Source organism: Drosophila persimilis, unplaced genomic scaffold (genome assembly GCF_003286085.1).
Source record: "Drosophila persimilis strain 14011-0111.01,24,50 unplaced genomic scaffold, DperRS2 tig00000002-arrow-pilon, whole genome shotgun sequence".
NCBI classification, from domain to species: Eukaryota; Metazoa; Arthropoda; class Insecta; order Diptera; family Drosophilidae; genus Drosophila; species Drosophila persimilis.
In genome coordinates, this window is record NW_020825289.1 from 22,429,915 (window position 1) to 22,443,417 (window position 13,503).

The 13,503-nt window shown below is 47.5% G+C and overlaps 1 protein-coding gene across 5 annotated transcripts in view; it reads left to right on the forward strand.

Moving 5' to 3' along the window:
* The window catches only part of LOC6601580 (PDZ and LIM domain protein Zasp), a 56,773-nt gene that overhangs the window by 32,244 nt on the left and 11,026 nt on the right, over positions 1-13,503 (forward strand). For 2 of the 5 annotated variants that reach the window (XM_026985488.1, XM_026985489.1), the window contains exons 3-10: positions 2,613-2,764; positions 2,848-3,004; positions 4,086-4,222; positions 4,878-4,972; positions 5,879-6,149; positions 7,916-8,110; positions 9,030-9,132; positions 12,371-12,536. In XM_026985488.1, coding sequence (XP_026841289.1) covers positions 2,613-2,764; positions 2,848-3,004; positions 4,086-4,222; positions 4,878-4,972; positions 5,879-6,149; positions 7,916-8,110; positions 9,030-9,132; positions 12,371-12,536 — 1,276 coding nt within the window. Of the gene's footprint in view, positions 1-2,612; positions 2,765-2,847; positions 3,005-4,085; positions 4,223-4,877; positions 4,973-5,248; positions 5,488-5,878; positions 6,150-6,873; positions 7,256-7,915; positions 8,111-9,029; positions 9,133-11,088; positions 11,221-11,253; positions 12,190-12,370; positions 12,578-13,503 lie in introns of those variants that run through there. The other 3 variants (XM_026985487.1, XM_026985490.1, XM_026985491.1) reach the window with 3 other exon arrangements.

The following is a 13,503-nucleotide window of genomic DNA, read 5'->3' on the forward strand; positions in this document are numbered from 1 at the left end:
TCACTGGAGGAAATAGCTTTGCTCCGGCCAGTTGCCATATAAATCATCATTTGCCTGATGCTTCTACGCCTCATAGTCTCTCGTTCTGGTTGCTGGCTCACACATGTAATGTTCTTGGACGCCGCATTAATGTCCTTTTTTGTATAGTGGGATCCCAAAAGATGACGAGCAGAGATAGAGGATAGACCTTAGATGTACCCTAATGCAGGCTTTTGTGAGAAGCGCATAGAAAGGCCTCTAAAAGCTCTATACCATTAAAAGCTTCCTTGAGAGAGAGAGAGAGAGATATAGAGAGAGGCTCTGCAAATAAATGAACAAAGAGGAGCATTCAAGTGTTGCAAAACGCAGATTGTTATAATCTCCCACGTTCCTTCATAGCTGATGTACCCCACTCAGGGTTAGGAGGCGACCGCAAGTCATAGAAAACAACGTTCGGAACGCCCGCAGTGGGACGCAGTGGGACGCAGTGGAACTGCTGGCAAAACTAATAATGCGGCCGAGGTGGGGCCAGAGCTTTAAGGTAATACCATTCCAACTACCCCTCATATCCTCCTTCCCTCTTCCCGCATACGAGTCATTCGTGAAAGCAAAAACAAATGCTCTGTCAATTGTCGGCCAGCCGCAAATGCTATAAAGCTGACAAATGTCGAGCAACCTACCAGATACGTTGTACGACAGATACGAGCTCGTGAGGGGTGAGCAGGGGGAAACAAACATGGATCACAGGTCCTCATAAAACTGTCCAAATGTCAATATTCCAGTGACAATCCCCCCAACCGATGCCCCCATCAACACCTTCGATACAAAACGAAAAAGTATTTTGCAGGCCACGTTCGCTTTGCTTTTGATTTGGATTCTGATTTCGAGTGGAGGGGAAGGGAAGGGAAGCGGGACAGTTGGTTGTCTGGGCAACACCTTGGCCAAGCAATTTCAATTTTCCCAACCGCCAACAGCCCATCCCCACTGCCCTCTGTCTCCCTCGCAGCCAGCAAGAAAATGAACATGTCAACAGCACACGTCGGATATGGACTTGGATTTGGCATTGGAGTGAGTCCGGGATTGGGTTTTGGGTTCGGGTTTGGCTTCTGCTTTTGCTTTGCTTAACCTGTCGGCGGTTCTCATCGTGGATTCGGCTTTTGATTCGCCTTCGATGCGGTTCGAAAGTTCGTGGGTTTCGGGGGAATCGATATTTTTGGCAACTTTGTAAATATTACAAAATTTAGGTGTCTCTCGCTTTGGTGAGTGCGCCAATGAAATATTTATGCCCACACACACACGCATACACAACACTGCACATACATACATCTCTGCCAAGTGAGAGTGTGTGTGAGTTTGTATTTGTTTTTGCACGAACGTCGCCCCGTTTTGTGTAAATATAAACCGACCACAGAGAGATCCCAGAGAGAGGGGGAGGAAGAGAGAGAGAGAGAGCGGGAGAGCGATCCAATGAGTCCCAAGGTACATTCAATAGGGTAAGGCAGGGCCCCTGGAACGGGAAAAATAGGTCGCTCTGCCCTGTGCTTTGTGGAATGTACCCTGGACTGGAGTCGAGTCGAGATGGGACCTGGACCTGCACCGACAGACAGACGGTATGACTGACTGAGCCTGCCAGTTGTCTGATAAACAGACAATTTGCCAAAGTGGATACGTGCATGGCGCGTATAATTTTGGGCACACCTGAGCCCCCTCTGCCCGAGGAGTCGAGGAGCAACAGGAGGAGCCGCAGCAGCAGCAGCAGCAACAGCGTTCTGTCGGTGTGTGTCTGTCCCTGCAGCTCCTCTGTGGCTGTATTTTGTGGTTGTAGACTTTAGCTTGATGAGTGTATCTATGTGTGGAGTCCACACAAACACACACACACATACACGTCTGTGTATCTATGTGCTTAGTTGGTTAGTTGGGCTGATGAAGCGACATTGACAGGCGCCTGACAGAGGGGCCCAGACTGGAAGTTTAAGCCGCTTTAAAGGCGCCGGGGAAAGGGAAGAATAATATGGTATTTTTCAACAAAGTTTTCCTTCACTAAATGGAGCTACCTTTTGGGTTTAGTCATTGTCTAAGTGTTAAGAAATTCAATTAGCCTTCATTCCAAGATATTTTTGTATGCGTCAGTGCCGCCCACACGGCGGCCCCACGCAGGAGAATCGCGCAACGTAACTTTTACGATTTTAATCGTGTGAAATTTATGGCATTTTTCCCGCACAATTTCCCCACAGACCTACAGAGTATATATAGAAATAAATAAATGATGAAAACAAACCCCTGGAAAAAAGAATCCCAAACGCACACAAAAGCATCGCCTATAAACTAAAATTTTGCCGCACTAGTTGCCATAGAGATACACGGCTATAGCTGGCAGATACAGATACAGATATTTCCACGGGAAAGCGAGAGAGTAAACATCCGCCAAAAGCCTGAGCCACCGCATCCGCATCTGAGCGGATTCGGATCGCTGCCTCATAATTTTTGCAGTTGCAGCATAATAAATTCATTCTGGCAGGCCCCTGGCTATGAGCTATGGCTCAAATTGAAGATGAAACTAACGGGAGTGGAGAACTAATCGCAGGAGAGAGAAACTGGGCCCGATTTCTGAATTGTGTTTTGCTTTGTTGCAGGTTAACGCTGGCAGCTTGTCCGAACAGGCTGGCCTTCAGCCCGGCGATGCGGTCATCAAGATCAACGACGTTGATGTCTTCAATTTCCGGCACAAGGATGCCCAGGATACGGTGGTGCGCTCCGGCAATAACTTTGTCATCACAGTGCAGCGGTAAGTGGCAGTCTTTAGCATGTATATACATATACATATTTGTAGATTCCCCTAATCGAACGGCTCTCTTGCATACCCTTTAGCGGTGGCTCCACTTGGCGGCCACAGGTGACGCCCACCGGTAACGTGCCGCAGGCAAACTCCCCCTATCTGCAGACGGTGACGAAGACCTCTCTGGCTCACAAACAACAGGACAGCCAGCACATTGGCTGCGGCTACAACAACTCGGCCCGTCCATTTGTAAGTTTACTAATTTGCAATCATACAAAGTGTAGCACACATTTGCGGGCAGCCCATCCCACATCCCCCTTCCACAGCAAACATCCCACATCCTAGGAGCCCCTCCTGGGAGCAGGAGTGTTGGCCGAGGTGGTGGAACATCATTTATAAAATTCATAAACTGCACGGAGCCCAAAACTTGGGAGTGCTGAAACTTTTAGGTGGAACAACCACTGCCGTCAGGCTACCACACAGCTGATGCTGATGCTGGTGATGTGTCCTGATGATGACCAATGATGTTGATAGTTGGAATCCTTCCAAGCACGGTTCCCCCTCCCGCTCCGAGGACCGAACTTCCTGACACATTTTCCGTTTATTTTGTTGTCTGTCTGTGGGTTTGGTTTTCCCTATTCATTCGACTAGGGTTCGGTGCCCCTGCTTTTGTAGGGAGTTGACAACATTTGCATTTATACGATGTCTGTCTCTCTGTTTGTGCGTAGTTTTGAAAAGTGTCAGAATGAGTAATGAATATGAGTGCCAGGATTATTTGCCTGGCAAGAATTAATGTGCAAAAGGTCTCACCACACACACAACAACAGATACCCACCTTCCATCCCCATTCGGACTGTTTGGGGGCATGCCATGCATAGTAATACCAATGCCTATCTCTTACTCTCTTGTGTGTGTGATATGCATACATTTACGTATATTTTATTGTTATGAATTCGTATAATAATAGCCAGCCCTCTCTGAGCCCCATACCTCAAATGACAACAGCAAGAGACATGAAATTGATTTTGGATCATTTTAGGCGGAATCATTTTAGGGAAAAACAATTTGAGAAGCGCAAGGGAAAAAGCTGAAGGGGTGGGGCTGGTTTTTGCCTCTCTTATAATTACGAGAATCACAAAGAAGAGAACCTTCCGACTCCTGTAGAGTCCTGGAAAAAAGCACAGCTAGAAGAGCAATCAAAGATTATCTGAGACTCTTGCTATTCTCAATCATTTTGCTCCTTTCACACATTACAGACTTTGAAAAATACCCCCAAATATACGATATGTCCCCCGTTCGTTATCCTTCTTTCCCCTATCTATGATTTCAGGCCAATGGTGGCGGCGATGGCGGCGTGAAGAGCATTGTCAATAAACAATACAACACCCCGGTTGGCATTTACAGCGATGAATCTATTGCGGAAACACTTTCGGCCCAGGCGGAGGTATTGGCTGGCGGTGTGCTCGGGTAAGTTTTCCCCTACTTTTCGTTCCGTTCCGTTCCGTTCTGTTTCGTACCGACAAGGGTTAATGGCGGGAAAAGGCAACAAACAACTGTCTGGGCCACAGCCGTGACAGTGCAAAATATCAGGAAGTTTTACTTAAAATTTTCTTGTTTTTCTGTGCTTTGGTTTGCTTTTCCCCTCCGTCTTCCTATTTCTTTCTCGCTGTCTCGCTCTCTGCTCGCGAGTTTCTTTTGTGGCGCCAAGAAACAAAAAGAGAGGGAGAGCGCAGAAAAAGTAGAACTAACAACCGCAGGCTGGTCTAACGGTGAGTGGAATTTGGCAAATGATAGCAGGACGTAGACGGAGACGGAGCTGAAGCTGGAGCCAGGCCAAGTGCCTTTTTTCTTGTGGCAGTTACCGTGGAGGTTTGTGTGGGTTAGAGGGGAGGTGTGCCAAAACGCACGCGTGGGACTCGCACGCGTTTTGCGCTTAATTTCTTTGGGGGATTTCTCACACTGTCCTGGTCCTTTCGACTCGTTTCCACGGGTCAACGCGTCGGATGCGTAACGTAACGACTCACTCGCGCGGCATACTTTCGGGCTAAGCGCGAGTGCCGAAAAGTATGCACTCCTTAATGTCTAACACAACCTTTTCCATCTCTCTTTCTCGCCCCTGCAGCGTCAACTTCAAGAAGAACGAGAAGGAATACCAGGGCGATCGCTCAGAGGTGCTGAAGTTCCTGCGCGAGGAGGAAACCGGCCAGTCCACTCCAGGTAATTGCCCCAACTACGAGCTGGCCCGCCTGCTCCTCATCCTGAACGATGGCGCCAATCCGCTTGTAAGCGACACACTGGGCGACATACTCTAGCAAGAGAGGAGGGTGGTGGTGGCCATTGGCCGTGGGCCGAGTGCCAGCGATTTTCTAATCGGTTTTCTCTTTTTCCCTGAGTCTTTTTTTAAAACGACCAGCAGAGACCTTGAAACAGCTCTAATGCGTGTGCTTCTCAACGTAACTTAATTTTCTGTTCTTTTGTCGTTCAAACCCTCAGACCGGCACAAGGAAATGGACTTTCGTTTTCTCTATCTGAAGACACACTTCTAGTCCAGTCCACACACAAATAAAAGTTCCCCCCCCCCCCAATCATTTTCTATAAATATATACATACATACATATGTACATATGTATGTATGTATATTCTCCAACAATTTCAAAGTCATCCGATACAGACTCGTTAGGTTTAAAAGTACAATAGTTTGGTCATTGAGGAACACACAAAAAATTATTAATATGTCATCAATATTTTAGGAAAGTCCATTGGATGTGGGAAAAGGTCATTAGGATTAGATTTCAAATTTCCTGTTTGTTTGTGTATGTATTTCGATTTGCGTTGTAAATGGATTGGATCAGTATTTTGCCTTGAAAGGAACAGCTTTAATCGTAGTTCATTTTAGTGGAATTAAGCTACATACATAGATCATCTCTTCAACACATTGAATGAAATACACCGCAGATACCCTGAAACTTGTACAAACTCTTTCTGTGTATCTCTCTCTCTATCTTTCCGTCTAACTCATGTTTTATGTTTAAACTCTTTTTCATATGTTGTAATACACCAACAAAAACATGAACAATCAACAACAATTACACCAACAATTTGCGTATACAACACTTCTCACAGCTTTTGGCAATTACGAGCATGATGTTCACCAACAACAACAACAACACCATCAAGCACAACCCCAACAACAACAATTCAATCAACAACAGCAATACAACCAACAACAACACCAGCAACAACAGCAATATCATCAACAACAACAACAAATTCAACAACAGCAATCGAATGCGACTCGCCATGTCAGTGCCCCCGTGAACACCCCAAAACCCCCAAGCACCGGCGGACTCCCAACGGGCCAGAACATTTGCACCGAATGCGAGCGCCTTATTACGTAAGTCGTTTTTGCTCCTGCTATCCTCTTTCCTTTCTCGTAATATCATCTGAGCTAGTAAATAACTCTCAACCGTTACTGTACCTAAATCGAATACATTTCTTCTTACAAACATATGTACATATGTATGTATGTACATATGTACCTTCGTTTCTGTTTTGCGCATTCGGTTGTGCACGTCTGAACAAGTCTGTCTCACAATAAGAACTTTCGTTGATGCGAGAGAGAGACGACGATCTCTTTGCAGAAGCTTATCTCTCGAGCGCAAGCTTACACGCATGCGCATGCCAAACACTTGCAGCCTATGATCGAGCGAAATGGAGCGCAGGAAAAGAAACAAAAACGGAGTGTGTCTCTTTTCGGTTACCTTATTTGTTGAGTGTTATTTTTAGGCTCTCTCTAACTATCTCTGACTCTCATTGATTTATATACCAACATTTGTGTATGTGAAAACATTGACTAACGGCAGTACCACTGCCTCCTCCCTCTAGTATGGCGTTGTTAACCTCATTAGTAACTAATTTCATGCAATTATCTGACTAGCATAGGGAAGAGGTCAGGGGTTGGACTTCCTAGCAGTAAACTGTAAGGGGGGGCGGGCGTGGCTCAGCGGATATATATTAACCAACAAACACAACACACAACACACAAACCCCGAAAATTTGCTATATTACTGATTGAATTTTCAACACCGATTCAAACGATGACCATGATGACGATGTAGAACCCCACAGTCCGGCAAACTTCTATTGGACACAGAGCCATGCTATCGGAGGCAATGAGAGACGCACACCGCTGCACCACCAGCATCAGGATGAGCGGATTGGCATCCCTATGCAGTCGAATTCTTTGGCGCCCGCTGCTCTACACAGGCCCAGTCTGCCGGTGGCCAAGCCACAGGCCCAGTCCCAGGAGGGGGCAGGTCAGGAGCAGGAGCAGACTGATCCGCGCATCATTGTGCTGCCGATTTGCCCGGCCCTGCAGGGGCCCGAGTACAAGGCCGACATGGAGGCGGCCGCCGCAGCGTTGGCCAGCGACGGGGGGCGTCCGCGGCCATTGTCCGCCAGCGGACATCCGGCGTGTCAGTTGTGCGGCGTGGGCATTGTGTAAGGATTTGTTCGATGTTCAATGATAATTCATGAGTCTGAATCCCGCCTCTGTGTCTGTGTGTCCGCGTCCGTGTGTGCCACCCCCATGTCCCGGTATCCCCGTATACGAGACTGTGCATTTTAATTTGCTTTTATTTCATGGGACGCCCAACGAAGTCAATTTTTTAAAATTGATGCAGTCCTCCGCATTACAAAAGCCCGACCGCACACCTGAGCCCACAGCCAGACCAGCCCCAGACACTTCCACCCCGTGCTCCACTCGACGCATGGGAATCAGCATTTGTATTAATTTGTATGCCAATTTAATTGGCTCCCCCATATATAAGTACCCCCGAAACCCAGTCCCTTGCGCATCAGAGCTTAATTCGATAATTCATTATAGCTTTTTACACATTTCCCGCATTACCTCACGACAGATGCGCCCTGTCCGGCAATTCGGGTATCAGCGTAGAGGCTGTGTCTATCACATACACGAATGCAAAAAGAAGAACCATCCAGAAAGAGAGACAGAGTCATTCAGTCAATCATTGATTTGTAATCGATTGAAAGGCTTTTCAAAGAAGATTGCAATCCCTTGAAGGGAATCTCATCTCTCCCGCCCCCACAACCATATAATTTATTTAATAATCAGTCTCTTTTTACCCCCTTCCCCTTTAGTGGCGTCTTTGTGCGCATCAAGGACAAGAATCTGCACGTGGAGTGCTTCAAGTGTGCCACCTGTGGCACCTCCCTGAAGAACCAGGGCTACTACAACTTCAACAATAAGCTCTACTGCGACATCCACGCCAGGCAGGCTGCCCAGAACAATCCACCCGCCGGCACTGAGGGCTACGTGCCCATCCCCATCAAGCCGTAAGTGATCAAAGGGTATTGCCTCTGTTCGGTTGCAGTTGCAGTCGGTTGTGTCCGATTGCACGGCCAATTGGGCAGTGAGGGTGAAACCCTGGTCTTTCAGGGGTAGAGGCAGCGTCGGGGGGGGCACATATGAAAACGAAATATAAATAAATGCGAAAGCGAGTGCGAATCGGTGAATGCCAAAACACGTCTGACAGGCTGGTGACGAAATTCGACCATGCACATATTTACATACATATGGATGGTGGAGCGCCAATTGGGAATGCCCTGCCCATAGGGTATTTTAATTCTCCTGAGTAATGCCAAGGGAGTGTACGAATATTCATGGAACCGAAGTGGAAGAACCATTCGTATCCCTACCCCTCCTTTCTCTGGTAGGATTCATCTCCTTGGGAATCTCATATAGAGCATATCCATTGTCGGCTTTCCTATGACTGGACTGGTCCTCCCGTTGGCCCTATGTTTTCGGGGAATGGAGGCGACACTGATTGCTCTGCTGACGTGTCATCGGCTGGGCCACAAATTTTTTAATAAATGAATTGGCAACATGTGCCTGTCTGCCAGTGCCCCATACTCGGCACTTGGACCTCCATCAGTGGCGTATGGATAGTTGGGAGTGCATTCGATATGATCTTTCAAAGGGTGTGCGACATTTTCGGCCCCTCTGTCTCCTTGGCCATCAGGCGGGCGACAGATGCAATTTGCATTTGACATTTGGAATTTATTGTGGGGTTTTTCCGTGCTATTTGCTAAATTTCGAATTTCATTCAAAGTCAACTTAATTAAAAGGCTTGTACTACTATATGTCGTAGGGGCAGGGCTGCCATTGGGGCCAATTAACTGACGGGGCAATTAAGGCAGATTTATCGAGTGGAGCCACAATCAAACCTTGAATATCTTTTCCATCTCGTTGCAGCAATACCAAGCTGTCGGCCAACACCATCTCGTCGGCCTTGAGCTCGCACGGCTACGGCAGCAACGGCTACTCCAACGGCAACTCGACCCCGGCCCCGTCACCGGTAAGTAACGTTAAAGGTCCCAGGAAGATCTGTTAGTTGTTAACTGTTGACTGTTGCCTGTTAACTGTTCCTTGCCATGGCTAAAACAATTATGTCAAAACACACATGCACAGACACACACAGACACTCTCAGAAACAGACACGTGTTCTCAGATAAGGCAAATGCTTTGGGCCAGATGAAAACTGAAAGAAAAATGAAAGGAAAGACCCGACAGATGCTCCATCTGCCATCTGATTTTATATCCGTTTTCGAGAGGCACATGTGTACCTATCAGAAGCTCAGCTAACGGAAGCTCTGAAGGGTATCCAACGCTTCGACCCCTCTCTTGTTCTCTTCTTCTTTTGTTCTTCAATCAATTTTATCATATTGCCATGGAGAATGTTTGCATAAACTTGGCAAATTTTGCCAGCAGCAGCGGCGAGTATCTCCTTCCAGACATACATATGCTAAAATGTGGAAAATCATTTGAAGAAGAAAAGAGAGATAGTGTGGTGGGTAGGAGGGGGAGGGTGGTGGTGGTGGTGTCGTTGGAGAAAAAAAATGCAATAAAATGCAAAAAAAACTAAGTTTGCCGGCAAAGAAGTACAAATATTTCGTGCAATTTTATCAAAAAAAAAAACGCTTCTCGTTTACTATTTTCTTTGCTTTTCTTTGCGTTACGTTTTCCTCGGCTTTTCCTTCCGCACTTTTCTTTGGCCACAAAACGATCAAAGGAAAATGCAACAAACGCTTGAATTCATTTGCCTTGTCTCTGCCTGTATCTGTGTCTTTATATGTGTTTGTGTGTATGTATTTTTGCATGGAATTATTGTTTCCGTTTCCGTTTGAATGCGAAAGGGATCGAGACCTATGGCTGATTGTTGGACAACAGAAGATCAGAGGGGGACAGGACAGAGAGTCTCCAATCAATTGCGGACAGATCGCCAGAATCAGAATCAGATTGATTGCATTACTTATAAATATCATTGGGGTCCACACTTAGCAAGTAGTCAGTGGGGTTTTATTTGTTTTTTTGATTTGATTTCATGTGAATTTCTTTCACTTACTGACTCTTCGCTCTGCCAGCGCATTTCGCGAATATGTGCAATGTGCAATGGCTGCGGAATCGAAAAGCTAAAAGCTGAATGCTAAATATATATGCCAGGCGGTATTATTTTTTATTTTCGGTCTTTTGGCAGAGCAGAGAGTTCTTCTGGCTATAAAAAAAACACCAACCCAGCTGTCACGTCGCCGTGACAAGAGGCACTGCCAGAGATACTGCCAGCTGCAGTTTCGGTTTTGGGCCCGATTTCGCAGTTTCTTTGCACCTTTGGCGCGAACAGTTCGTCGACAGTGCGCCTCTAGTCCTCGAACGGGTGTCCCCGCGAACGTTCGTGTCCATGCGTGTCCCCGCGGGCACTCGGAAAGCGATAGCATATAGCGATATATCTCCAGCGATCATCGAATATTGAATATTGAATATTATCGAACCGAGAGGGAGTCGAAACTCCCAAGTGTGCAGTAAATTTCCTGTAAATTTACTCAGCAGTTGATGTTGCATAATCCCAGACCTATTGGAATACCACACGAATATGGGTTATATAGGATAAAGAATACAGATATTTCTTTCAGGCTTCTTTTTCGGGTTTACTGCTGATTTCATGGGGTGGGGGGTTTGTTTTCTTTGCTTAGTTAATTGACCTTGACCTATTAGCTATTTTTAGAACACACACACATAGATACACAGAAAACACACGGCAAGTGTCGACTGTCAGCCGTAGTCCTCGTGGCCCTCCACTCTACTGGCATTCCGTATCCGCATTCCGCAACCACCTGCATTCTCATTAACTGCCTTTATTAACCCGAGTTCTGTTTCCGTGTATCCCGCCGAATCCTGAATCCATGCCTGCCTGCTGCCCATTAACATGCCTGTGCTCGCATTAACACATTAGCCCGAACCCGAGCCAGAGCCTGAGCCTGAGGTCGTAGAAGCCGGCGGCGAGCTGCCACTGCCGCCACCGCCGTCGCCCACCCAGCTGCTGCAGTACGAGGCAGAGACGGAGACAGAGGAGGAGCCGCAGGAGGCTCTGCCAGCGACAGCAGTCCAAGTCCAGATCCAGGTCCAGCCACAGCCAGAACAGCAACCGCCGCATCAGCAGAAGCAGCAGCAACAGCACACACGCACCCACAGCAGCCTCTCGTCCATCTCGAGTGGCTCCTCGTCCTCCGGCGTGGGCGGGAGCGGGAGCGCCAGTGGGGCGGGCCATAGCCAGCAAAGCTCCTCGACGCTCTCCCTGGACCTGGACCGGGACCGCTACGCCTACGGTTCGCCCATGCACTCGCGCCAGACCTCGGGCTCGTCCACGTCGCTGGACGTGAGTGCGGTGGGTGGCAGTGGTGGTTTTCAGGCCGATACTTATACAATGCCGCTCTCGCCGCCACCCCCACCCCCTCCACAGCCACAGACAGCCCAGACGCCCTTCCGTGTGGAGCGAACGGAGCGAGCAGAGGCGAACAGCAGGGTTGGGGCGCAGAATGAGAACGACATGAAAACGCAGAACAAGGGCCATAATGCGTACAACCAATTGCTGAAAGAGTATTCCAATAAGCTGCAGCACCAGCATCACCACACCAACAACAACAGCAACACCACAGCACACGCCCCACCCAGACACAACAAAACCGTAGCCAAGCCATTTGCAACGTCATCTGTGGCAGCCACAACGGAACAGCAGCCGCTAGTGGCAGCGCTGACGGCGACACTTGCTAATCAATTGAAATTTAATTCGCATCAGGTTGCAAGCCCCCAAGCAGCGCTCCCAACAGCCGCAGCAGCAGCAGCAACAGTAGTTGACAGCTCAAGCTCAAACCCCACTGTACAAGCATCAGAAGCAACAGCAGCAGGAATATCCTCCTTCACAGGCAATATGTCCGATGAGCCATCATCGATCTATGGCCAAATGAATGCTCAACCAACGGCCGTCCCCGGCGATCCGGCCTTCGAGTATGTTACCCTAACGGGAAACGTGATACGCAGTGTACAGGCACCCGGCAAGGGGCCGGGCATCAGCTACAAGGTAGGTGCTCAGCAATCCGCTCTTCTCGCGCCGCGCCGCGCTGCTGCTCAGCTCTAAACTCTACGATCCCCGCCAGAAACTAGAAAATAACTAACCGAGCAAGTTCCGTCCAGTGTTGTTTGATGTGTTGTAATGATTATGCCATGCTCTGTATATTAATCCACGCCCTCTCTCCTCGAAGGTAAACCAGGGCTATGCTCGTCCCTACGGAGCCGCCGCCGGGCCACCGAGTGCCGCACCCAAGTCGCCGGTCGCGTATCCGCCGCAGCAGCAGCAGCAAACACCGCGCCCAGCGGCCGGTGGCAACCCCTATGCCACCCTGCCCCGCACCAATGTGGGCCATCAAGGTAAGGCTGATTCGCCCGATTCGGAGGGTGAATGGGTCTAGTCGATAAGCTTAGGTCCCTAAGTCGCTAAGCCACCACGAATACGATTACGATTACGAATACTATGTTTATATGAGCGTGATATATCCTCCAGTTGCAGTTCCTTTTTTGTTTGTTTGTGAGCTAGCTAGTTAGTCAGAGACACGGACTCTCAAACGGACTCCAGGACAGAGAGACAGACGGACAAACATACAGATCGAGTCGATCCATTGATTGTTGTTTAGTATTAACCGGATTTCTGTTTATAATGATGATGGAGTTTTTTTATTCGAAATAAATTGCACATGACTTAACCAACTTAACAACAGAATTGAGCGCAAAACAAACAATCAAAACCACCCAGAACCCAGAACTAAAACAACAACAACAGTCCTCCCTCATTATCGAAATGCTTTTTGGCAAAATTTACTGAGAGCTAAAACAATTCTATGGTTATATTCCTCGACGGAACGCCTGAACCCCTGAACAACTGCATACTGTGCACGTAAATGAGAAACTATTTGGCAAATGTGGCTGCAGCAAAGAATTTTGGCATAGTTTAAGTTACACACTCTATCCTGCATATATACATATATAACTATATATATATATCTATCTATATCTATGCTGTATATATATATATATATACACATGTAGGTCGTAATGTAACATACCAACAACAACAGAAACCCCAACAACAGCAACACTATCAGCAACAACAATACCAACAACAACAACAGCAGCTGCAGCAGCAAAAACAGCAGTATAGAAACTCTTACCCAATGGGATCTAATTATAATACTCAGAGTCAGTCCCTGTCTCAGACATCATTCACCAACAACAACAACTATAGCACTTTTAACAACAACAACATCAATAGAGGTAAAAGTGTTGCTGCCTGTTGTTGAATTTTTTAGCAAAAAATTTCACTCATATCCTCGCAGCCGAA